The sequence below is a fragment of the Cervus elaphus genome, chromosome 11 (genome assembly GCF_910594005.1).
Source record: "Cervus elaphus chromosome 11, mCerEla1.1, whole genome shotgun sequence".
Lineage (NCBI taxonomy): Eukaryota > Metazoa > Chordata > Mammalia > Artiodactyla > Cervidae > Cervus > Cervus elaphus.
The window spans coordinates 933,133-957,622 of record NC_057825.1 but is presented as its reverse complement, the minus strand read 5'-3'; the positions used below and the strand labels follow the sequence as shown (position 1 = coordinate 957,622).

At 65.5% G+C, this 24,490-nt stretch overlaps 2 protein-coding genes across 9 annotated transcripts; one reads left to right on the top strand and one right to left on the bottom strand.

Moving 5' to 3' along the window:
- The first annotated feature begins 327 nt into the window (after positions 1 to 327).
- GRIN1 (glutamate ionotropic receptor NMDA type subunit 1) lies at positions 328 to 22,983 on the top strand. Of its 8 annotated transcripts, none has more exons than XM_043917535.1 (21): positions 328 to 964; positions 3,158 to 3,292; positions 5,694 to 5,870; positions 7,756 to 7,818; positions 8,531 to 8,631; positions 11,348 to 11,469; positions 11,540 to 11,714; positions 13,418 to 13,562; positions 13,659 to 13,742; positions 15,800 to 15,941; positions 16,049 to 16,176; positions 16,361 to 16,525; positions 16,601 to 16,719; positions 16,832 to 16,944; positions 17,016 to 17,164; positions 17,270 to 17,427; positions 17,897 to 18,058; positions 18,140 to 18,249; positions 18,352 to 18,497; positions 19,705 to 19,815; positions 22,086 to 22,983. In XM_043917535.1, exons 1-21 carry the CDS (start codon positions 707 to 709, stop codon positions 22,152 to 22,154), a joined length of 2,832 nt encoding a protein of 943 aa, XP_043773470.1. In that variant the 5' UTR covers positions 328 to 706; the 3' UTR covers positions 22,155 to 22,983. The 8 variants fall into 8 exon arrangements, with proteins under 8 accessions (XP_043773470.1, XP_043773469.1, XP_043773472.1 ...); XM_043917534.1 differs by lacking the exon at positions 22,086 to 22,983 and adding an exon at positions 21,745 to 21,907; XM_043917537.1 differs by lacking the exon at positions 7,756 to 7,818.
- A 62-nt stretch (positions 22,984 to 23,045) lies between these two features.
- On the bottom strand, positions 23,046 to 24,410 carry LRRC26 (leucine rich repeat containing 26). Its single transcript, XM_043917543.1, has 2 exons — positions 23,452 to 24,410; positions 23,046 to 23,373 (listed from the first exon to the last, which is right to left on the bottom strand). Exons 1-2 carry the CDS (start codon positions 24,128 to 24,130, stop codon positions 23,066 to 23,068), a joined length of 987 nt encoding a protein of 328 aa, XP_043773478.1. The 5' UTR covers positions 24,131 to 24,410; the 3' UTR covers positions 23,046 to 23,065.
- Between the last annotated feature and the right edge of the window lie 80 nt (positions 24,411 to 24,490).

The following is a 24,490-nucleotide window of genomic DNA, read 5'->3' as shown; positions in this document are numbered from 1 at the left end:
AGGACTCGTGCACGCGAGTGTGCGCACACACACATACAAACTGGCATGAACACATTCGATCCTATTAAAGGACACAGGAGGCCGCCCGCGGTGACACGAACTCTTCTCACCTCCTCATGCTCGACTCCCTACAGGTGCGAGACAGCCCAGGTCTCACAGTCTCGGCGACCCTCCGCACGCGCTCACACACGCGCACACGCGTGCGCGCACAGGCGTCCCCCTCTGGCGCGCGCTCTGAAAAACGCTCGCACGAACGCAGGCGCACAATCTGGCGCGGGAGGCGCCCCCGCTCCGGCTCCGCGTTGGGAAGCGGGGGCGGCAGGAGGGGCAGGCGACGCAGGCCCCGCTCGCCGTTCCGCAGTCACCGCAGCCGCCGCAGCGTTGGGACCGGGACCAGCGAAGCCCGCGGAGGAGCTGCCGCCGCCGTGTCCTCGCGGCGCGGGGCACCCGGAGCGGCAGCTAGACCCGCTTCAGCACCGCGGACAGCGCCCGCCGCCCGGGCCGCGCGCCGCGGGCCGCGCGGCTGGCCGAAGCCTCGCGGCACGCGTTCCCCTTACAGGTGTCGCAGGACTAAGGCTCCCGGGGAAGACGCGGCGCCCTCCGTCCGCGGGATCGGGCGCGCGCAGGACGGCCGGGGCTTCCCGCTGGGGATGCACCGAGGGCCCCGTGTTTGCGCTGCCCAGAGTCAGGGCGCTGCCCGGAGCCCATGAGCACCATGCGCCTGCTGACTCTAGCCCTGCTTTTCTCCTGCTCCTTCGCCCGCGCCGCCTGCGACCCCAAGATCGTCAACATCGGCGCGGTGCTCAGCACGCGGAAGCACGAGCAGATGTTCCGCGAAGCTGTGAATCAGGCCAACAAGCGGCATGGCTCCTGGAAGATCCAGCTCAACGCCACCTCCGTCACCCACAAGCCCAACGCTATCCAGATGGCCCTGTCGGTGTGCGAAGACCTCATCTCCAGCCAGGTGCCCGCCCCCCCCCCCCGCCCCGGGCTCACGCTGTGCCGGCCCCTCCCCCATCCTCCCTGCTTCACCCTCTGTCCCTGCCACTGTCCCCCTTTCATTCCATCCTTCCCTCACCCTCTCACTCCCCTTGAGAAAGGACCCAGAGGGCTGGTCTCGCCAGCAGCTGAACACCGGGGCCGTCAGCTCTGCATCTTAGCCCCAGACCAATCGCCTACCACCGGGGCTTGTCCTCACCAGGGGTCCAGCTGGTGTATGAGGACATGTGGCCGTTTGTTTGGTCACTGTGTGTCAGGGTGGTGGCGGGCATCCCGGGCCACCTGCGAGGTGCCGGCCCAGCCACTCGCAGCACGCAGGGCTTTAAACCGGTTGGGGCCCGGGGCCATCTTTATTCCCTCTTGGAGACCTCCATCCCTTCACCCTCCCCTGCCCCCATCCACAGGACTGCCTGACAGGGGAGATGGCCCACGTACTGAAGCAGGGTGCTCTCAAGGGTGGGGATGGGGACGATGTGCGTGGGAGGCAGCAGGGCTCAGCGGCTGGCAGCCCGCACTGCGGGGGGGAGGACACGACTTCGGGGTTTTGCCTGCGGAGCTGTCCGCCCCCGGTCTCCACGCCTGCTGCATCCCAATGAGGCAGCCCGATCACTGCAATGCAGCCCTTTATGTAAGAGGCGGACCGACCTCGGTCCAAGTGCTGCTCACACACACTCACCTGACAGGCGTGCCACGTCCACGGACACTCATGCTCACATGTGCACACATATCCATCCACGTTTGTGCAGGGTTGCGTAGACTTAAACTAGCACTCACTCATGCATGTTGGTATTGCGCAATCCACTGCACACTCGTTAACACAGGCCCACCCCGTGCATCTCCATGGGCACATGCATTCCTGTGCCGCATATGCGAACATGTGCTCACACACGCTCAAGCATGCACCCACATGTACATACACAAGTAGACATGCTGGGGCATGCTGTATACACACACACACCCAGCACACACTCGTGAGCACCGGCATGGTCACACATACGCACATACATGCTCAGGCAAAGACTGACCAGCCACCTCTGGGTGCAGACGGGGGGCAGGGAGGGAGAAGGGGTAGGGCGCTTTATGGGGATCCCTCCTCCAACTTACAGTTTTGCTGCCTGTGGGCACCATTCTCCCAGGGAATAGCCACTGCCGGGAGCCATGGTGACAGCAGGAGCTGTCACTCACTGTCACACGCTGTGGGCCAGGCATGGGCGTGACTGCCATCACCCCCACCACGTGGGGTCAGCACACTCCCCACCCATTTGCAGAAGCAGGGGGGCTCTTAGCTCAGACAGGGGAAGGTGCAAACGGGACAGACAGGGCCTTCTAATCTGAGGGCAGCTCAGAACTACCAGGCCATCTGCCCCATCTCCCTGCCTCGGGGCTGAGCCACTGGTCCAGGTGGGAAGTCCAGGCCTCCTTGAGGATACGGTTGGTGCCCAAGTCAGCACTGCACCTTGCTCAAACCAAGCGGGGCGCAGTCTGCCGCTGGAAGACACCAGCAGGAGGTCCATGCCTCTGGGTGGCTTCTCCCAGCTTCTTCCACTAATTCCTAATTCTCAGTCTGCAGTGCTCCATGCGGGCCTTCTGGACACACCCTCCATCTCTGGAACATTAACCTCTGTCTGTCTCTGACCCAGGATGGGGGTCAGTGAGGGCTGTGGGTGTGGGTCTCCCCAGCCTACGGCGCGGCAGCATGTACAGCTACAGACAGGACAAAGACTGGCGGTTCAGGGCAGCCCCCAGTGTGAGGGGCAAGAGGGGAGGCCCCGGACAGCAAGAGCGTGGGAAAGGGTCTGTCATCTCCCTGTGTGTCTTCTTAGCCCTTGGAGTCTTGTTTTTAAATTATTTTTTGGTTTGGCTGTGCTGGGTCTTACCTGTGACACTGGAAATCTTTAGTTGTGACATGTGGGATCTGGTTCCCTGACCAGGGATTGAACCCAGGCTCCCTGCACTGGACGCGTGAAGTCCCAGCCACTGCACCACCAGGGAAGTCCAAGTCTCTGGAGCCTTCCTCTCTCTCTGCCTCCAGACGAGGCACAAGTGCCCCCAGACAGCCCCTGCCTGCTGCATTCTGCCCCTGCTGCCGCTGGCCGGTTGGCTCTGGGGCAGGACCTCCTGTCCCCGCTCGAGCTGACTGTGTCCCCTGTCCCTGCAGGTCTACGCCATCCTAGTTAGCCACCCGCCTACCCCCAACGACCACTTCACACCCACCCCCGTCTCCTACACAGCCGGCTTCTACCGCATCCCCGTCCTGGGGCTGACCACGCGCATGTCCATCTACTCAGACAAGGTAAGCTTGACTACTGTGCCCCCATGGGCAGACCCAGGGCCACCAGCAGCTGCCCGGGGAGGGGGCGCGGGACGCTGGCAGAGGGGCTCAGACCACGGGCTCTGGGCTCCAGATGATATATTCAGGCACACTCACAACTCACACGGGAGTACAGTCTCACAGAGACACACGAGCTCACCCTCACACCTGCACACCGGTACACACGCATAGCGCTCACACTCACACAAACTCAGATGCGAACATATCTGTGCGCTCACGCCTACACACACACAGTCACACACAGCCACAAGGACATCCACATGCTCTTACACATACTGATGTTCACACGTATACTCACACCGTCCCCCACACTCACGCCCCATCACACACTGTGCCAGGCCCACACTCACGCACACTCTGACACATGCCCGCCCGCACACACTTAGGCACACAGCCCACTGACAGGTGCCAAAAGCAAGCCCCGGGAAGCAGCAGAGGCCCTCATGGGTCAGAAGAGGGACAGACGGGGCAGCTTCCCGGACACGGAGCAGGGGCCCTTGGAAAAGGGGGTGCTCCAGGAGGAGGAGATGCCTAGGGGGGCGGCGACACCGGAGACCAGTGAGGGTGTAGTTTCCAGCCCCGCCACTAGAGGGCGCAGCTGGGAGAGGATTGCACTTGGTGCCGGGTGAACCCAGGAGGCAGCTCACGGCGGGGGCGGTCTCGGGGTGCGGCCCTCAGGGCGGCCTCCTGGGTCTCCCGCTGGGGGTCTGGCTGGAGCCGTCTAATCATGGAGCAGCAGCTGGGAGAGTCGAGAGGTCCCCGAGTCAGGCTGGCAGGAAACTCGCCCCCAGAGCAGCGGGCGATGTGCCCTGGCTCGCAGAGCTCTCCCCCAGCGTCTGCCCCAACTCTGGGAGGACCGGTCAGCTGGGAGCAAATGCCACCACGAGGCTGGGGGGGTGGTCAGCCCGCTGCACGTTACCCTCCAGGCCTGGGGCCACCTGCGTGCTCAGCCACTCAGTCGTGTCCGGCTCTGCCACCCCATGGACTGCAGTCTGCCCGGCTCCCCTGTCCATGGGGTCCTCCAGGCGAGAACACTGGGGTGGCCACCTGCAGACAGACTGTGGACTCTGGCTCGGTGTCTGAGCCGAGGGGCAGAGGGCTGGGCTCTTGGGGGCCTTCCAGCTCTCCCCATCTTCTCCAAATTCAACCTGTCTGGAGCCCCGAGCTCTAGATAACACCACCTGAGTCACAGAGGTCATCTCAGCCAGGCCCAGGGTGTCCAGGGAGGCCAGGGATGACGGCAAAGAGAGAGCAGAGTGAGGGGTCCCCCGGGATGACCCCGTGGGAGGAGGCCAGCAGAGGCCGGGGCAGCCCTTCTTCCAGAGGCTCTGGGAACCCATCACAGCAGAGCCTCCCACGCTGCTCAGAGGCACTTACACCTCAGCCGTGAGTGCAGGGCTCCCTCCTGCGCCTTCCAGCCTCTGCCTTCCTCACGTCTCTGGGCACCAGGCCCGAAAAGTGCCTCCAGGGAGGACAGCAGCTGGGAGCACGGAGAGGCTGGGGCGGGGAGCTCTCTCCCAGGCAGAATGTGGGTCGTCACGGGCCCCCACCCCAGATCCAGACCGTGGCCCGGCACGAGGGCACACCTAGCGGCCAGATCTTAGAGCTCCACCTTGACCCTACTCCTAGAATAAACCCCTGACCATCTGTGCCCAGCAAGTGGACCAGACCCACCTGGTTCAGAGCCAGCCCGACACCCCAGCCACAATGCCCTGGCAGCCGTGCCACCTGCCAGAGGACAGACAGAGGCAAAGGGGCATTCTTGAGCCCAGATTCCCAAGCACGAAGAGGGAGCGCCCTGGTTCGGGGTAGTCCCCAGGAGCCCTGCTCCCTGGATAGACACGGAGACCCCGCGGAGGAGGGCGGAGCCTGCTCAGCCCCTGGCCCACAGGCGGTGCCCTCAGAGAAGCAGGCAGGGCCAGGGTGAGCGTTAGAGCAAAAACCGGATGAGGCCAAGAGACAGGAATGTAGCCCAAGAGGGAGGTTTCCTCAGAAAGACTGGTTATTTAAATTAGAGAAGGACCCGTGGGGGTCTCTGAGATGCTGCACTTCAGCAAGAACTTTCCGAGCCCGAGTAGCTGAGCTGGGGTGTCTGTGGGGAGGTGGGGGAGTCACCCCAGTAAAAATTCCACAGCCCGCTCCCCACCCCCGTCTCAGTCAGGGGCTGGTGGGCAAGCCCAGCCTGTTCCTCAGATGAGATGATGTGGTGTGGGGAGAAGTCACAGTGGGCCGGGGGGAGTCGGGGACGCCGAGGGTCCGGGGTCTGTACGCCGCCGAGAGCGGGAGCCGGCCCTGGCGGGGTCTCCGGCGCGCGCCCTGGCGGGGTCCCCGGCCGTGCCCTCAGCCTCCCGCGCCCCCGCAGAGCATCCACCTGAGCTTCCTGCGCACCGTGCCGCCCTACTCCCACCAGTCCAGCGTCTGGTTCGAGATGATGCGAGTCTACAGCTGGAACCACGTCATCCTCCTGGTCAGCGACGACCACGAGGGCCGGGCGGCCCAGAAGCGCCTGGAGACGCTGCTGGAGGAGCGCGAGTCCAAGGTGAGGCCCGGGCGGGGCGCCGCGCGCAGGAGCCGGCGAGCCGCCGCTGTGTCTGTGGCCCGTGTGAACACCCTTCTCTTTCCATCGTGCATGCTCAGCACCACTCCGTCTGGCGAGCGCCCGCCCCAGCCTGTCCTCGGCTCATCTCACTCGCTTTTGCCATTAGTCGAAATCTCCTTCGTGTCAGTCCCTGCGGGGCGAGGGCAGGACCACCTGGAGCTCCGCAAACACCCTGCCCCGCCCCCTCCCCTCCCCCAGCCCGCTCAGGCCCCAGGCTCGGCCCTCCCTGGGGGCGCCGCCGCGTCCCCTGCACAAAAGATCAGTCCCCTCTGCTGTGACCCCTCCCATGTCCTCTTGCTGGCCTCACTGCGCAGCCGCCCTCGCCTGGCCACTGCCGGTCAACCTCACAGAAGCCCCATCCAGGGACCTCTGCCAGCCCCACTCCCAGTCTTGGCCCTGCCCCTCTTCGGACCCCTCTCTCCTCCCTGCCCAGGCTCTGGACCCCTCCTGGGGACCAATTAGGTGCCTGGTTCTAACTGATCATTCTTGTCCAGCTGACCCCCATCCCTGGGGCGGTGGCAAGACCAGAGTGGTGTTTCTGGGGGTCCAGGTGACCCCCAGCCCCTCCTCACCCACCCCCACTACCAGAGGAAACCCAGGGTCCCGCTTCCACCCAGCCCAGAGCCCCGGGCGCTCTGCACCCGGGCTGTGTCCCTCCCCGGGTTGGGTGGTGGCCAAGTCGGGCAGGGAGGCCCAGGCTGGGGAGGCCCCGGGAGGCCAGACCCAGGGGTGGCGGGAGCACGCGCTGAGTGCAGAGGCAGAGTTGGCTTCAATAAGCTGAGTGCCAACCCAGGCCCCCTCAAGGTGCCATAGGCCCTGAAGGGAAGAGCGGGCACCGGCTGGGGGGAAGCAGAGGGCAGACCCAGAGGGCCCTGGGGGTCCTGCTTTAGGGGATGGCCTGAACCTGGGAGGGAGGGCTGGCTCCCAGGACCGCAGGGCCCCCCTCCTGAGACAGCACCAGGCGGGCATGTCCCCTCCCAGGGTGGCCGCATGCGTGCACACTCACACACATGCCCACACGCCCAGCCACACGCTCCCTCTCACAGGCATGTGTGGTTGCTCCCAAAAACATCCACTCCTTCCGTCTCAGACTCAGGCCCCAGGCTCCCTCCGCCCCCACCCACCGTGGTCCAGCAGGCTCACAGGTGGCGCGTGCCCATGAGTGGATTCACCCCGAATTCACACTCAGGTGCCTGCACGCACACATGTGCTCAGATGCGCTGACCCTCATCCCCCACCGCCACATGCTCACGTAGGCTGACACTCGCACACGGACACCCACAGACGCACCTGTGCTCACGAACTCCCGTCAAAACCGCTCAGTGCACACGGGGGTGGCAGGGGCATCCGTCACACGCGTCAGCGAGGGCAGGACACTGGACCTCCCAGAGGGGCAGAAGGGGGTGCTGGAGGGGAGGGAGAGGGGACAGGGCTGGGGGAGGGGACGCCACCCCATTCAGGGCTCACGTGGCTGGGGGGGTGCGGCACGCACCCCACGGCAGGTGCATGGCAGGGTTGGGGGCAGGTGGGATCCCCAGGGGGTGTGTTTCGCTTGGAGGCAGACAGGGCCTCCCTCTCTCCTGAGTGTGACCGTTTCCACGAGCGCAACTCCAGGCAGGCAGGGAGCCTCAGTGGCCCCCGCGCCCCACACCCCTGCCCGTCCCCGCCCCGGCCCCGCCCCGGCCTAGGTGTTTGCGAGCTCCAGGTACGTGCCCGTCTGCAGACGTGCCGAGGAGGTGGTGTGATTGCTTTAGCGCCGTCATTTTCAACCGTTTATAATCTTCTTCTGTGTCTGCATATTTTCTCTGTGCACATTATTCATCAGAGTAAAAAAAGGAACTATGAAAACCTCGACCAACTGTCCTATGACCACAAGCGCGGACCCAAGGTATATATGCATGGACGTGCACGCCACCCACGACTAGGGAGCCCCGGCCGGGCGCCTCGGCCACCAGGGCTGCCGTGGGCCCAGCCGCTCCACGCCGCGGCCGAGCAGAGAGGAAGGAGAGCCAGGTCCAGAGCAGGCAGCCTAGGCAGGAGAGGCCGGTGCCGGCCGCCGGGCCCCCGCCCGCAGGTGGCCCGCAGGAGGAGCGGCTCTCTGGGGAGTGCATGTGAATCTCCGGGCCCCCGGGTTTCCTTGCGGAACCCAGGAGGGAGCCCGCCCGCCCGCCTGCAGTCCAGTCCGGGCCACTCCCGCAGGGCCGGCGGACCAGGCCCTGGAGGATCTCCCGAGGTTTTGGAAAAGGCGGCCCGTCTCCGCCTTTTTGGATTGCATTCCAAAACTCTTTTCTGTTTCCTGTCCGCTGCACGCCTCTTTCTGAGTCTCGGTCCACTTCAACTTGCATGCTCAGTGCAAAAGTGAGGCCAGGAGTGAGAGGAGGAGAGAGCGGAGCGCAGAGAGCGAGCAGGAGAGCGAGCAGGAGGAGGACGCAGGAAGGCCGGCGCAGCAGGGCAGGCAGCTGGCAGTGCAGGCGGCAGGCGGGCCGCGGCGGCCCTAGGGCACGGCCTCGGGGTTCCTAGCGGCTGCAGCTCGACTCTCGCCCCTGAGGCGCTGTGTCCCCCGCCCCGGCCTCCTGCTAACACTCCCGCTCGCACTGCAGGCGGAGAAGGTGCTGCAGTTCGACCCGGGGACCAAGAACGTGACGGCGCTGCTGATGGAAGCACGGGAGCTGGAGGCCCGGGTCATCATCCTCTCCGCCAGGTGAGGCCAGGCTGGGCCCTCCACCACCTCGGGGCCAGACCCAGGGTGTGCCCTGCTGATGTTGGGCTTTGCCTCCCAAATGCCCCCTGCCCCCCACGCGCACACACAGGGCCTTGGAGACGGCAGAGGGATAAGCCCCTGCCCCGAAGAAGGCAGAGGTGGCCCGGGCGGTAGTGACTGACCGGGGTTCTGGGAGCTGATCAGGGAGAGGGCCCCGAGAGGGGGCGAGGGGCCTGCAGAGAAGGCCCACGGCAGGAAGAGGGCTGGCGCCCTGGGGTGGGAGGGCTGGAGCGGCCGACTAGGCAGCACGAGAAGGGAACTGGTTAGGGACCCGACCCCCTGGTTGCTGCTGGAGGGACCTGGCCCCACCGCGACCTTGGAGCTGAGCCCCAGTAAAAGCCTCCCTTTATGCAAATGGCTCTGTCCTCCTGCGAAGGGAAAGCCCAGGCCACCAGAAATAGGAAATGGAAGCACCCTGCCCCATGGGACATGGGGGTCCTGGGGAGACCCACCCCACTGTCTGCCTGTCCCAGAAACTTTGCAGGCTCCAGCAGGGGTGAGACCCAGGGGTGCCCCGCCTCCAGTCTCCCCGGGATAGAGCCTACTCCTCGGGCTGGAAGGTAGTTAGCAGGCACACACAGCACACGCACTCACACGCATCCCCGGAACACACATCACCCACATGCTGTCTACACATGTACTGTATACATACATGTGCACGAGACCTGCTTCTCCACCCTCGTGTACACAGGACATTCATATACATACACAGGCACACCACCACACACAATACATGCGTGCATATGCACAAACACGTGCTCACCTAGATACCTGAGCAGACACACCACACTGGCACACACATGCTCACAAGCACAGACGTGTGCCACATACATGTGCACAGGCCCCACACGTGTACATTCACTGTTCACAGAGGCACAGCATTCATCAACCACATGCCCACCTCTTGAATCCACTCACGGCCTCTGAATTTCAAGTGGGAAGGAACCCCTGCCCTCACACACAGGACCTCGGAGCAGGGCCAGAGTCCCACCGCAGGAGGAGGCCAGCCAGCCTGGCACAGTCGGCTCCTGGAGCCCAGGGGTGCCAGCAGTCCCCCGGGCAGGGCAGACGCAGCCCTAGGTTCACCCTGTCCCAGACCCGACACCCCCTGGCTCCTCCTCATGAAGCCTGTTAAGAGCATTTTGCAGAGACACCTCATTAAGCCAGTCTTAGCTTTTGACCAGTTTTCTATTGAGTATGTCAGAATTTATAATTTGTTTCCAAACTTTGTTTTAAAGTAATCCTCCTGAAATTGTCTTTCTGGGATCAGTTATTTCCATAAAACAGTTTGATGTCGATCAGGCTTTTTCTGCAACTGCTTTACTGAAGGTATCGATTTACACAGACACAAGCATAGGAGTGTGCTCACCACCAAGTCCAACCTCACAGACCTGGATGGTGTCAAGCAGATAGGCCTCTCCACCAGGCTTTGGGGGTGCCGCGTCCCGACATGCACGCACTGGTGCTGCCGGCCATCTTGGCTGGATGCAGCCTGAAGCACCTCTATTTTGGGTTGCGTTCTTGTTTAAAGCAAACACTGAAGGTTTGCATTTTTCCCTGAGAAAATTGGGGGCCAACCCCTTAGGGTCCCTAGGGCTGCCTGGGTTTCCCACATCAGCCGTTGTAAAAATAACCCCGCCCTCGGACCATCTCCTGAACTGCATTGTCCCCCGCTGCCTATGCATTAGAGAAGCAAAGTGTCCGCAGTGTCCGGGGTCAAGTTCCACCCTGCAGGGAAGAGGAGGTGGGGGTGCCATCAGGCCCAGGATGCTTGTTCTGACCAGGGGGGGCCCAGCCCTAGGGGGGCGGGGTCCACAGAGGCTCAGCTGTGACTCAGTCCACCAAGAGCTCAGGACAGCGTGTACCTGCAAAGTGAGGCCTGTGCTCTGTCCTGCCAGGGGCTCTGCCCAGGGTGGCAGGGAGAGCACCCAGGGCTGGGCACCTAGAGATGCTTGTTCAGACTCCAAAAGGGAGAGCAGGTGCCCTCATCCCCCCAGTGGCTTCTGCTGCGAGGCTTAGGGCAGCACCCTGGCACTTGGTCCCAGCAGCATTCAGAAAGGCCCCAGTCTCTCAGTTCACAAGTTCAGGCATGGAACCAGAGGGGTGTGGCTTGCCCAGGAAGCTGTAGGAGCGTGGGCTCAGGGGTGGATTATCAGGCACGTACCTGACCCTCCGCTTCCCACCATGTGCCCTGGCTCCTCAGACCCTGTCCTGACCAGGGATCACGTTCTGCCTGCCTCTCAGGGAGGTTGTGAGAATTAAATACAAAGGTGCATGGAAAGCATTCAGAATAGTGTCTGGGACGGATGAGCAAGTTATCCATCAATAATGATCCATCACTATCCGTGTCACCCTACCCCTGTCCACAAGGGCGGGGGGCCAGCAAGAGACCTCTGGCAAGCTCTGGGGGTCTGGGCCCCACCCCATCACTTCGTGGCTGGTCTCCTGGCCCAGGTGCAGTGCCGGCTGGGGGAGGGGTCGGGGTAGGGGCTGCCCCCCATCTCTGCAGCGCCTCCAGAGCCCCCTGCAGACCAGGGGCGGGGGAAGAGGCAGGGGAAGCCCACGCTGTGGAGGAGGACCTGGGAGTCGAGCAGCCGCTGCCGGCCGCGGGTGGTGTGAGCTGGAGCCCTGGCCGTCACCCCACTCTGCCCCACAGCGAGGACGACGCTGCCACCGTGTACCGCGCAGCCGCGATGCTGAACATGACGGGCTCGGGGTACGTGTGGCTGGTGGGGGAGCGCGAGATCTCGGGGAACGCCCTGCGCTACGCCCCGGACGGTGAGTGCTGGGCTCCCGGGTACCGGTGGGCAGGGGTCCGCCGCGGGCTCTAAGCCAGCCCTCGCCCCAGGCATCATCGGGCTGCAGCTCATCAACGGCAAGAACGAGTCGGCGCACATCAGCGACGCCGTGGGCGTGGTGGCCCAGGCCGTGCACGAGCTGCTCGAGAAGGAGAACATCACCGACCCGCCGCGGGGCTGCGTGGGCAACACCAACATCTGGAGGACCGGGCCGCTCTTCAAGAGGTGGGCGGGGCCGCTCCTCCAGGGTGGGCGGGGCCATTCTGCCAAGGTGCGCGAGCTGATCTAATGCGGACAGGGTCTCTCTGAAGTGGAATCGCTTCTCGGCCTTTTGGCTAAGATCAAATGTAGTATCTCTCTGAAGTGGACGTGACCGCTCCGTCTGAGGGAATGGGGCCGCCCTGCCAATGTGGGCGGGGCCGCCCCTCAGGGTGGGCGGGGCCGTTCTTTGCGGTGGGCGTGACCGCTCCGTCTAAGGGGGTGGGACCACCCTTCCAAGGTGGGCGTGGCCACTCTTCCAGGGTGGGCAGGGCCGTTCTCTGAGGTGGGTGGGACTGTTCTTCAAGAGGTGGGCGGGGCCACTTTTCCAGGGTGGGCGTGTCTGCTCCGTCTGAGGCGGGAGGGGCCACTCTTCCAGGGTGGGCGGGGTCGCTCTGAGGTGGGCGGGGCCGCTCCGTCTGAGGGGGTGGGGCCGCCCTTCTAGGCGGGGCGGGCCACCGTTCCGGAACCCGGAAGAGTCGCTCCAGCCCAGCGCGCTGCGCCTACAGACACAGCCTCCTTCCCCTCTCCTCTGTGTCCCCACCTCGTCTCCATCCTCACCTCCATCCCCGCTGTGATAACCATCTGGTCCATTTCCAACGCTGACACCATCGCCTCGAATGTCACAGAAGCATGGCTGCCTCCATCGCCCCTGTTCCCACCTTTAAACACTGCAGCCAACCCTGAGAGCCCACCCCAGTCCCCAGGATGACTAACAGCCCTGGGGCGGGGGGAGGATCCTGCCTCAGGCGGGCACTGGGAGCTTCCTCAGGCCCAGGAGGTCAGACAAGGATTTTGGGGATGGCACCCATGCCTGCTTCCCTGGTGACTCAGATGGTAAAGAATCCGCCTGCAATGCGGGAGACCTGGGTTCGATCCCTGGGTTGGGAAGATCCCCTGCAGGAGGGCATGGCAACCCACTCCATTCAAGTATTCTTGCCTGGAGAATCCCCATGGACAGAGGAGTCTGGAGGGCTACAGCCCGTGGGGTCATAAAGAGTCGGACAGGACTGAGTGACTAAGCACATCCAAGCCTGCCAAGAGCCAGGGTTGGCCAGAGACACAGTGGGTGGCTGCAGCAAGGCAGGAGTTAACACAGAGAACCCTGGACACCAAGCCACTAGTATGGGGAGGCCCAGTCCGTCACCTACACCCACCCCCGATTAGTAGGTGCAGAGCCCTGGTCTGTGGTGCCCACAGCAGGCGCACACACAACTGCAGACGTACAGCACATGTGCACACAGGCGCATGCGTGTATGTGCAGATTCAGAGAGGCCCATGGAACATCACACCTGTGCCACAAGTGCATGCACAGGGCTGCACCCCATACAAAGATGTTGTGTGTGCACACATATATGGCCCAGTGGACACACCACACACACACACACGTGCACACGCAGGAAGACAAGACCTCAACCCAGCCTCCTTCACTTGCTGGTGAATGGGACACCGCGTCCTCCCTGGCCTTCTGCCACCTCATCTGTAAAGCTGTGAGAATCAAATGTCCCAGCCCACGGGAAGCCCTCAAAACAGGGTCTAGAGGCGAGGGGCTGCTTGGCTGACGTGGCTGTGCTGTCCCTCTGGCACTGGAAGACGGGCTTGCATCCAGGCGGCTCACAGCGGGAGCGGGAACTGCATCCCTGATCATCCAACCACACTGCCCTCTCCAGGGTGCTAATGTCTTCCAAGTACGCGGACGGGGTGACTGGCCGTGTGGAATTCAATGAGGACGGGGACCGGAAGTTTGCCAACTACAGCATCATGAACCTGCAGAACCGCAAGCTGGTACAAGTGGGCATCTACAATGGCACTCATGTAGGTGGGGGTCATGAGGGGGTGGGGGCTGGGGCCTTAGGGTCCTGGGGCCGAGACCCCTGCGTGGCCACCTCCATCTCATACTCCCACCCCCAGGTCATTCCCAACGACAGGAAGATCATCTGGCCAGGCGGAGAGACCGAGAAGCCGCGCGGCTATCAGATGTCCACCAGGCTGAAGGTGGGGGCCCCGCCTCCCTGCCCCAGGCTCCGCACGCTGTAGCCTCCATCCTGTGCCACGGGTGCAGAAGGGACAGTGAGGGCCCTGAAAGTGACTAAAGGTCCTGGGACCTGCCCAGCACCCACGGCCACTGCACACACCTGGCGAGGCGGAGGGAAGGAGGGGAAGCCCCGCTCCCCAGCCCCGCCTGACCCCATTCCGCTTAAGCCTGGGGCAGCCATGTGGACCCGGGCTCCCCTGGGGACAAGGGACAGACGGGTGGTCTTTCTGTGGACTTCAGTACTCTGAGTCCTGAGCCCCGGTCCTGGAAATGACGCCCCCACACACTCTGGCACTCCTCCAGGTGGTCCCAGCCCATCGCCCACCCTTGGCCTTCCTGGCTTCCTGCTGGGACTGGCTCAGACTGTCCTTCTGAGCCTGGTCTCCCTGTGCTGGCCAGCCCCTCTGTGACTCACTGGGCCTCTGGGAGCCCCTCCCCCGGGACCTCATCTCTCACAGCTTCTCTTCCTCGTCCCGACTTTTCTATGCTTCTTCGGGCTCATCCCAGGTGCCTCCCAAGAGTCCCTCCCACAATGACCCACACCAGCATCAGGCTGGTACCTGAGCTCACCAAAGGCAAGGAGCCTCACACCATGCTTCTTGTGGTGTCCCCAGCTCCTCTCTTGACCTCCTCTGCTTTCTGAGCTACCCAACCCCCATGGCCTCTCACCTGGACCTCTTTGTCTGCACCTGTTAATGACCACAGGTCATTAACATTCTCTATGGGCAGAAGGGAGTTTCCCCAAGCCAACGCTCAGGACAGATGCCTTGTGTTGAAAAGTCTGAGTGTAAAACAGACAAAGCAGATGGCCAAGATGGTCCCCTATAGGCTTCGAGAGCCGGAAGGCCTTTGAGAACTTTTTTTGTGTGTCACTTATTTTTTTGACACTAAATTGTTTATTTCAGATTAATTTTCACTGGAGGATAGTTGATTGACAATGTGTTTCTTCTGTACAGCAAAGTGGCTCAATTATACACACACATGTATCCACTCTCTTTAGGTTCTATGCCCACATGGGTCACTGGGTGCAGGCCCCTGTGCCATGCAGTAGATCTTAGTTATCTATTTGACGTGTCGTAGTGTACGTATATGTCAATTCCAATCTCCCGGTTTACCCCTCCTCCGTCTCACTGATTTTTTAAAAAGCATGAGCATATTACTTGTATAATAGAAACTGTGAAGAAAGTTTTAAAGGCAAATCCCCTGCCCTTGGGCGGGCTGGTCACCCTGCGGGAGAAGGGGCCTCTCTCACCAACCCCATTCACCTGGTAGACTCAACCCCAGCACTATATCCCCCTGGACCCCTCATCCCGTGCAGTGATTGGTTCAGCTCCTCTGCCCGTGTCTATCCTGCCTACTCCCAGCCTTCAGGGCTCCGAAGGACAGAGAGGAGAGAGCGCCCAGCGTGAGCCCCAAGGATCCCCTGGATTGAAGAGGCAACGGCAGAGAGGGCCGCCTCAGCGGGGGAGAGGCAGGGAGGGAGGGTAGACGATCAGACAAGGACCCCCTGCGGGTGGAGGCTGAGGCCAGGAGAAGCTGGAAGAGCCGACAAGGGCAGCCCCTGTGTGTCCCTAGTCCTGGGCAGGCTCTGAGTGGACATGCCCCTGTCTTCACAGCAGGGGTGGGGGCAGGGGGTAGGCTCTGGGCTGGGACAGGGAGGTGCTCAGCCTCAAGAAGTCAGAGAAGGGGCTCAGGGCAGACTAGACGTTCTGGCAGGCTCCACTGACCGAGGGACTGCTCCGCAGGCCAGGACCTGAAGGAAAAGTGGCCGAGAGAGGGCACGGTGTTCCAGGAGGCCAGGCGCCCTCTACGCACTGGGCAAAGCCTCGGGGTCTGGCGCCCCTACTGGGGGCAGCAGGCTGATCGCTGCCTGAAGGGGGCCATGGCGAGGGGGTGGTGCGGGAAATGTCAGGGATCTGGGGAGGGGGGCTCCAGGGAAGTCTGGGTGCTGAGAAGAGTGCGGTGCCCAGGACAGCCCAGGGCTGGTGGTCCAGGCCATGTGTCCCCTTGTCCCCAGATTGTGACGATCCACCAGGAGCCCTTCGTGTATGTCAAGCCTACGCTGAGCGACGGCACGTGCAAGGAAGAGTTCACCGTCAATGGGGACCCGGTCAAGAAGGTGATCTGCACGGGGCCCAATGACACGTCGCCGGGCAGCCGTGAGTGCGGGGCGGGAGCCAGGGGCACTGGCTTCGGGCGGGCGGGCGGGCAGGCAGGGACCACGCGCCTGCGAGCCCCTCGCTCACCGCGCTGCCCCCTCGCCCAGCGCGCCACACTGTGCCCCAGTGTTGCTACGGCTTCTGCATCGATCTGCTCATCAAGCTGGCGCGGACCATGAATTTCACTTACGAGGTTCACCTGGTGGCCGACGGCAAGTTTGGCACGCAGGAGCGGGTAGGAGTGGTCCCTGGGAGCCGGTGCAGGACCGGGTCCTGCACCCTAGACGGTCTTCGGTGGGCGGGGCGCGAGCCTGGGAGGAGTCTGGAGTGGATGACCCCTGAGATGGGTCGGGCCGGGAGCCTGTCTGGGGAGTGGGGTCCGCGGTGTCCGCGTCCCCACCGGTGGGGTCGCCCCACAGGTGAACAACAGCAATAAGAAGGAGTGGAACGGGATGATGGGCGAGCTGCTCAGCGGGCAGGCGGACATGATCGTGGCCCCGCTGACCATCAATAACGAGCGCGCGCAGTACATCGAGTTCTCGAAGCCCTTCAAGTACCAGGGCCTGACCATTCTGGTCAAGAAGGTGCGCGGAGGCCCGGTGGGGCGGGGCGGCTTCCCGGGAGGGCCGCCGCGGCGCTAACTGCCTGTGGCCCCGCAGGAGATCCCGCGGAGCACGCTGGACTCCTTCATGCAGCCCTTCCAGAGCACGCTGTGGCTGCTGGTGGGGCTGTCCGTGCACGTGGTGGCTGTGATGCTCTACCTGCTGGACCGCTTCAGGTGAGTGCGGCCCGGGGGCCGGGCTCCTCCCCCCGCGGGCGGGCGGAGCGGGCGAGGGCCGGGGCAGGCTGCCCCTCCCGCCCTCTCCCGCCCGCCCTTTGCGCCCCCGCAGTCCCTTCGGCCGGTTCAAAGTGAACAGCGAGGAGGAGGAGGAGGATGCGCTGACCCTGTCTTCGGCTATGTGGTTCTCATGGGGCGTCCTGCTCAACTCAGGCATCGGGGAAGGTGAGGCGACGCCCGGCCAGGGCCCGTCCCGCCCCGCCGCCCGCCCCGAGCTGACGGTCCTCTGCCCGCAGGCGCCCCCAGAAGCTTCTCGGCGCGCATCCTGGGCATGGTGTGGGCGGGGTTCGCCATGATCATTGTGGCCTCCTACACCGCCAACCTGGCGGCCTTCCTGGTGCTGGACCGGCCCGAAGAGCGCATCACCGGCATCAACGACCCGCGAGTGAGGCTGGGCCCGGCTGGGGGTTGGGGAGGGAGGCGCTCAGGCCCTCCGCCGCTTGGGGTGGGGCCGGGGAGCAGCCACGAGCCTGGCTCTCTGACCCCGCAGCTGAGGAATCCCTCGGACAAGTTCATCTACGCGACGGTGAAGCAGAGTTCGGTGGACATCTACTTCCGGCGGCAGGTGGAGCTGAGCACCATGTACCGGCATATGGAGAAGCACAACTACGAGAGCGCGGCGGAGGCCATCCAGGCAGTGCGAGACAAGTGAGGGGCGGGGAGGGGCCAGTGAGGGGGCGGGGCCAGCGAGGGGGAGGGGCCATCAGGCCGTGCGCGACAGGTGAGGGGGCGGGGCGCGACAAATGAGGGGCGAGGCGGGGCAGTGAGGGGGCGGGGCGGGGCGCGAGGGCGGGGCCATCCAGGCCGTGTGTGACGAGGAGGCGGGGCCAGTGAGGGCGGGGCGGAGCCATCCGGGCCGTGCGGGACGAGTGAGGGCGGGGCCACCCAGACCTTGGGCGCCGATTGAGGGCGGGGGGGGGGGGGGGGGGGGGGGGGGGGCGCGAGTGAACGGCGGGCTGGACGAGCTGGGGGAGTCCACATCCACAGTCAGTGTCCCGGCCGTGTGGGAGCCACGGGGAGGGGACAGACGGCGGGTCCCCAGCTGGCAGGAGGAAGGCTCGCGGGGAGCCAGGGCCACCTGGAAGCGTGGCCCCCGTGACCCCGCCCCTGCCCGCAGCAAGCTGCACGCCTTCATCTGGGACTCGGCGGTGCTGGAGTTCGAGGCCTCGCAGAAGTGCGACCTGGTGACCACGGGCGAGCTCTTCTTCCGCTCGGGCTTTGGCATCGGCATGCGCAAAGACAGCCCCTGGAAGCAGAACGTCTCCCTGTCCATCCTCAAGTGAGCCGGCCTCATCCGCCCCCTCTCCGCCCCGCCTCGCCCCGCGAGCCCCGCCCGGGCTCACACGCCCCGCCCACCCAGGTCCCACGAGAACGGCTTCATGGAAGACCTGGACAAGACGTGGGTTCGGTACCAGGAGTGCGATTCGCGTAGCAACGCCCCTGCTACCCTCACCTTCGAGAATATGGCAGGTGGGCCCCCTCCCCCCGTCAGTCCCCTGCTGACCCTGGATGGGCACCCCAGGGGGCCGCAGCCGTAGCAGCCACAGCTGAGGCACTGGGTGTCACCCCCAGGGGTCTTCATGCTGGTGGCCGGGGGCATCGTGGCCGGGATCTTCCTGATCTTCATCGAGATCGCCTACAAACGGCACAAGGACGCCCGGCGGAAGCAGATGCAGCTGGCGTTCGCGGCGGTGAACGTGTGGAGGAAGAACCTGCAGGTAGGGCAGGCCGCCCTCCGAGGCCTGGTGCCCACGGCCCGGCCCGGCCCGGCCCTCCTCCATCCCCGCAGGCGGAAGCGCTGGCTCTGGCTCCCAGGAGCCCAAGTGGCAAGGACTGGATCTGGGAGCCACAGCCAAGGCCGCAGTACTGGGGGCCGCTTGTGGGTGGCCGCCTCTGTGAAGCCGGGCTCCAAGCGTCCACCTGGCCCCTCTGTCTCCAGAGTCGCCCACCGAGGCCCATTCCATAGGAAGGCAGACTGAGGCAGGGTAAGACAGGGACCCAGCTGGGTGTAGCATGTGAGTCCAAGGCGCAGTCCGCCATCCCTCGCCGCCCCATGCCCCTCCAAGGACCTGGTTCCCGGCCACCGTGCTGTGTCTGTGCTCCATGTAACGGCAGTCTGAGCTGGTCAGCTGGTCCTGACGGGCACCCCGGGCTGCGCCCGTGGGGCTTTGCCGGCAGCAGGGGACGGGCTGCTCACAGCCCACCTGGGCCGCCAGGCTCGTGCCCCACAGCCCTGCCCCAGGCTGCCCCATCTCTTCTCTTTCTCTGGGTGCCTCCCCAGAGCCTGTGTCCTGGGAGGAAGCCGGTGTTATAGAGAGGGAGGGCCGGGGCAACGGGGTCGCCAGTGTCCCCACACCTCTCATCTAACCACTCTTGCTCTTGGGAACTGGCCGCTGCTCCCAGTGGTGGGCACAGGGCCCACCCTGGCCATCAGACCCAAGGCCAGGGTCCCAGGAGCTGCCTCTGTCTCTCTGTCACCCCAATCCATCTCGCCACCTGCCTTTGGCCCCCTCAGCCCCTTCCTAAATCTCGGTGCGCTTCCTCTGGGGTCAGAGTGGCTGGTGGGGTCTGTGGGGGCAACTCACCCAGTGTTTAGGGGGCTCCTCCTCCTTGGGGCACCCATACACCAGGGGCACCTTGGAGCCAGGGAACCAGGCGGGCCTTCCTGGAAAAGAGCCAGCTGAGGACCCCACCCCGCCTCCCCGAACCCAGTCCCAGCACAAGGAAGGTCAGGCCGGAGACCCCGGCAGCAGCAGAGGCCGCCTGCGAGTGTGGGGCCGGCGGCTGGTCCGTCCAGCACAGGGAGGCAGGCAGGAACGAGGGCCCGAGTGGCCAGCCAGGCTGGGCAGCAGCCCCCAGGAGCAGGCGAGGGCAGGTGTGGCCGCCACCCTCAGCAGTCTAATCACTTATACATATTCATTTTAGGATAGAAAGAGTGGTAGAGCAGAACCCGACCCTAAAAAGAAAGCCACTTTTAGGGCTATCACCTCCACCCTGGCTTCCAGCTTCAAGAGACGTAGGTCCTCCAAAGACACGGTAAGGGGAAGAGCGCCCCGTCCCACGTGTCCGACTCTCTCCTCGCCCCCGTGTCTGTGTCCCGTGCATCAGGCCCGCCCTCGCCCTGTCCTTGCCATCCCACCACCCGCCTCCGCCCGCCGTGGCCCTTCTGCCCTCACCGCTGCCCGCCCAGCACACTAGGGCCTCTCTCTCTGACTCTGGACCTCTCTCTGTCGGTCCTCTGTCCCGTGGGCCCACGCCGGGTCCTCTTCCCCGTGTGTCTCTGCGTTAGTCTGCCCCCCATGCCATGACGCCATGCGCCATCTTGAAGCCGTGTCCTGTCGCCGGTCAGTCTCCCTGCTCGGGGCTGTGCCCGCAGCCCTGGGTGCCCGGGGCCACCCCGTCCCGGGCTCCTCAGCCATCAGGAGGCCACACTCCTCTGTCACGTCCGTCCCTCCAGCCTCTTCCAGGGAGAGGCCCACTGCCCTCGCTCCCTCCCTGCGACGTCCGTGGAGGGGTGCCTGTGATGTCCCATCCGTCCATCTGTCTGGCCGCCAGCCCCGCCACCCAGACGCCTGTCTCTCGTGTCTCACCAGAGCCATGCCTGTTGCATCCCCTTCATGTGGTCTCTGTGTGGGCCGGGGCTGGGGGGCCGGGCCCGGCTCCATCTGGGTGGACGGCTGGGGCCTGGAGTTGGCACAGGACCCTGGCCACAGGGGCCGTCAGATGGGGAACGGGTGGGACCAGAGGCGGCGGCTCCCACCCCAGGCCGAGCAGGGGCCCTGCGGGAGGCATGCTGGCAGCACCTGGGGGTCTGAGAACGGGGAGAGGGGGGTGGCCCCGAAAGCTGTGGCTGGCAAGCCTTGGGCACCGAGGCTCAGGGAGGGGAGGCCCCCACGGAGGGGAGGGGTGCTTCAGTGCCTGACCCCCAGGCCCTTCAGAGCCTGAGCCAAGGATTCCCTGTCCTCCGGCCTGGGCAGCCTGTCGCTGCCCCGGGTGTGTGCGCTTGAACCCCAGGCCCCCAAGACTGGCCTAGCCCTGCTGGGAGCGTCTCCAGGCGAGGAGGGACCGCCCAGGGCCAGCACAGCCCTCAGCCCAGCAGCCTCCCTGCGGCTCGGGGTGGCTTGTCCTCCCATCCACAAGGAGCCCCCAGTTCACAGGCAGCATCACCCCACAGTCTTACGATCCAGGTGGAAGCAGGATTTGTAGCCCCCACCCACAGCGCAAGGGAAGAGGGGCAGACACAGGACAGACAGGCAGCGGCAGAGCCACCGAGTCCGGGGTGAGGCCGCCACCGCCCCAAAGGGGCCTGTGAGGCCTGGCCACGCCACTCCTGCGGCTCAGAGCGCAGGCCTGGAGCCGTGAGGGCCGGGAACTGGGTGGGGCCTGAGTGGGCCAGTGAGGAGCAGCGGTGGGGCAGCCGGGAGGAGGCGCCCGGCAGACAGAGCTCTGGGGACAAGCAGGCGAAAGGAGGGTCAGGAGAGTCACGCAGGCAGTGGGCCACTTTTCCAGGGCAGCAGAATCCCACCCCCAATCCCGGCCCAGAGCCCACTCACAAGCCCCTTAACTGGCCTGGGTGCAGCTCAGAGACCCTCATGATGCCTTTCCCGGGACACGCTCCCAGCAGACTCCTTGCCCGAGCCTCCCCGGGGACCACCCTCCAGGCCAGCTCTGGTGCCACGTGGCATCTGGGGCTGGCCGGCCCTGCAGGGGTGACTGGGGACACTGCCAGCTGGGGGCTGGGCAGGGGAGGGCAGCCCAGCCCCCCACCGTTTCAGGCTGGGCACCTGCTCGGAGGGAGGCCTGGGTGGGGGGCTCTGTCGGGAGGGGTGGGGTCAGTCCGGCTGCTGAGATGCGCCGCCCCTGTCCTGCGGCCGGTCTGGGCCAGGGCGGCACTGGGCGCTCAGGGCTGGGGTCCCTGGCGGCCGGCGGGGCCAGCGGGTATTGATTGTTGGTTCTTATTTATAGAGCACCGGGGGTGGACGCGGCGCTTTGCAAAACCAAAAAGACACAGTGCTGCCGCGACGCGCTGTTGAGAGGGAGGAGGGCCAACTGCAGATGTGTGCCCGTCATAGGGAGAGCTGAGACGCCCCGCCCGCCCTCCTCTGCCCCCCTCCCCCGCAGACAGACAGACAGACGGACGGGACAGCGCCCGGCCACGCAGAGTCCCGGAGCACGACGGGGTCGGGGGAGGCGCGCCCCCAGCCTCCCCCAGGCCGCGCCCGCCTGCCCGCCCCACCCGTCCCGGCCCCGCGCGTGCCCCTGACGGCCGGGCTAACGGGCGCCTTGTCTGTATTTCTATTTTGCAGCAGTACCATCCCACTGATATCACGGGCCCGCTCAACCTCTCAGATCCCTCGGTCAGCACCGTGGTGTGAGGCGCCCGGAGGCGCCCACCCGCCCCGTTAGCCCGGCCAAGGACACTGAGGGGTCCTGCTGCTCGGGAAGGCCTGAGGGAAGCCCACCTGCCAGAGACTGCCCACCCCGGGCCTCCCGTCCGTCCGTCCGCCCTGCTGCCGGCGGGCAGCCCCTGCTGGACTGAGGCTCGGACGAGAGCCGCTGAGGACGGGCCAGAGCTGAGCTGGCTGGGCAGGGTCGCAGGGCGCTCCGGCAGAGGCAGGGCCCTGGGGTCTCTGAGCAGCGGGGGAAGCAGCTGACTCGGCCCGGCAGAGGGGCTTGGCGCAGAGACTGGAGCCCCATCCTTCCCGGCCACTCCCAGAGCCACGGTGGGCCTTGGCCCCGGCTGGCTGGGCCACCCCTCCCGCGCCCCCGCGCCTCACGGCCTCCACCCCACCTCCCCCTTCCTGCCTGTACCCCTTCTCCGCTTCACCCCATCCTCTGAGCTGGCCCTGCCCTTCCTGGACTGCAGACCCTGAACCCCACCCGCTGGCAGCGCCTCCCTGGGGCGCGCTCGGACCCCCCGCTGCCTCCCACCTTCTCCGGACCCTGCGAGGGCTGAGCCTTCTCTTTGCCTCCTCCGCCCGCCGCCCAGGGCGGGCCTCGCAGACGCTGGCTGGCTCAGAACTATCCTCAGCCCCGCTCGGTGCAGGCCCGGCCCTTCCGCGTCCGGGCGCGCCTTCCCCGTGCGGCCCATGCCCCCCACCCCAGGGGCCCGGCGCCCCCCACCCCAGGGGCCCGGCGCGCGCCGACCCCCGCCCCTCCCGGTGTGTGCAGTGGTGATGCCAAAAGGAATGCCACGAAAATTTCGAGCTGTGTCGCTTGTTGACGCCTGTCAGGGGTGCGGAGGGGGCAAGCAGGTAGGGGGAGGTTCGAGGGCGGCGGCAGCCTCTCAAGCTTGAGAGGCGGTGGCCGCAGGCGAGGCCGTGCGGGGGCCAGGATCGGGCTGCCTCCTCTGCTGGCGGCGGGCGGCGGCGCGGTGGCGGCGGCGCTGGCGAGCGCCGCAGGCGGTGAACGCGGAGCCCAGGGCCAGACAGGCGGCCAGGCTAGCGAGGAAGGAGACGGGCCCGAGAGCGTAGACCACGGCCAGATCCCGGGCGGCAAGGGGCCGCGCGCAGTGGCTGAAGGCGGCCTCCGGGAAGGCGGTCAAGGGGCTGAGCGTCAGGCGCCCCGGCGACACGCAAAGCAGCGTCTCGGCCTCTGCGGGACACGGGCGCTGCGTCAGACGGTTGTGGGGGTAGCGGCCCGCCCGGCCCGTCCGCGCCCCCGAGGGCTCACCTGGCGCGTGCCGCGGGTGTCCGCGAAGCCAGGCGCAGAGCGGGCGCAGCGCGCAGCCACAGGTCCAGGGGTTGCCGCGCAGGCGCAGCGTGTTGAGATTCGGCAGGCCCGCCAGGAGCCCGGACGCGAGCGCAGGCAGGTCGTTGTCGTGCAGGCTGAGCGCGCGCAGCAGCGGGAGCGCGCCCAGCGCCGCGGGCTCTAGGCGCGCCAGCCGGTTCTCAGCCAGAGAGAGGGCGCGCAGCGCGCGCAGTGGCGCGAAGGTGCCGGGCAGCAGCGCCTCTAGCTGGTTGGCGCTGAGGTCGAGCTGCTCCAGCGCGCCCAGGCCCCAGAAGGCCCGCGCGTGCACCCAGCGCAGTCCGTTCTCGCGCAGGTCCAGGCGGAGCAGCGCGCCGGCGTCCGCGAAGGCGCCGGGAGGCAGCGCGTACACGCGGTTGTGGTTCAGCAGCAGCACGCGGACGCGCCAGTTCAAGCCCCCTGGCACGGCGGGCAGCGCGCGCCCCGAGCAGTTGGCCTGGCCCCCCGGCGCGCACACGCACGCCTCGGGGCAGTCTAGGGCGCCCGGGGTTGCCCAGGAGGCGGCTGCGGCGGGCACCTGGGTCCAGACTGGCCACGGCAACAGCAGTAGTAGCAGCTGCAGCGGCGGCGGCGGCCCCCACGAGGGAAAGGAGGGACTCCGCATGGGGAGAATCGTGGAGGTCCGCTGTCCGCGTGTTACCGTAGGAGAGGGTCGGTCCCTGCGGCTCCCGCACAAACGTTAACTCTCCGGCCTGAGCACAGGCAGTTCCTGTCCCACGGCTGGTCCCGCGCCTAGGGCGGAGGCTGGGCAGCCAGCCAGAGGCAGAGCACTGCCAGCCACCTGTCCCGAAGCTCTGGGCTCCACTTGGCTCCAGGCCAGCAGCGCTGTAAAGACCGCGCCCCTTCCTCACCTGTGTGGTGCGCCATCCCGCGACCCCAGGAGGCCTGAGCAACTGGACCACGCTATCCCCCACAATCTCTCCCCCGCTGAACTCACCGCAGCGACACGCAACGTGGGAGCCAG

What these genes read in the sequence shown, in the direction of transcription:
- GRIN1 (XM_043917534.1), top strand. Translation starts at nt 707, where the DNA reads ATGAGCACCATGCGCCTGCTGACTCTAGCCCTGCTTTTCTCCTGCTCC. An exon ending in TGGAGGAGCGCGAGTCCAAG is followed by an intron (nt 5,871 to 7,755) that starts GTGAGGCCCGGG and finishes ATTATTCATCAG; the next exon opens with AGTAAAAAAAGGAACTATGA. An exon ending in GTCATCATCCTCTCCGCCAG is followed by an intron (nt 8,632 to 11,347) that starts GTGAGGCCAGGC and finishes TCTGCCCCACAG; the next exon opens with CGAGGACGACGCTGCCACCG.
- LRRC26 (XM_043917543.1), bottom strand. Translation starts at nt 24,130, where the DNA reads ATGCGGAGTCCCTCCTTTCCCTCGTGGGGGCCGCCGCCGCCGCTGCAG. An exon ending in ACACCCGCGGCACGCGCCAG is followed by an intron (nt 23,374 to 23,451) that starts GTGAGCCCTCGG and finishes CGTGTCCCGCAG; the next exon opens with AGGCCGAGACGCTGCTTTGC.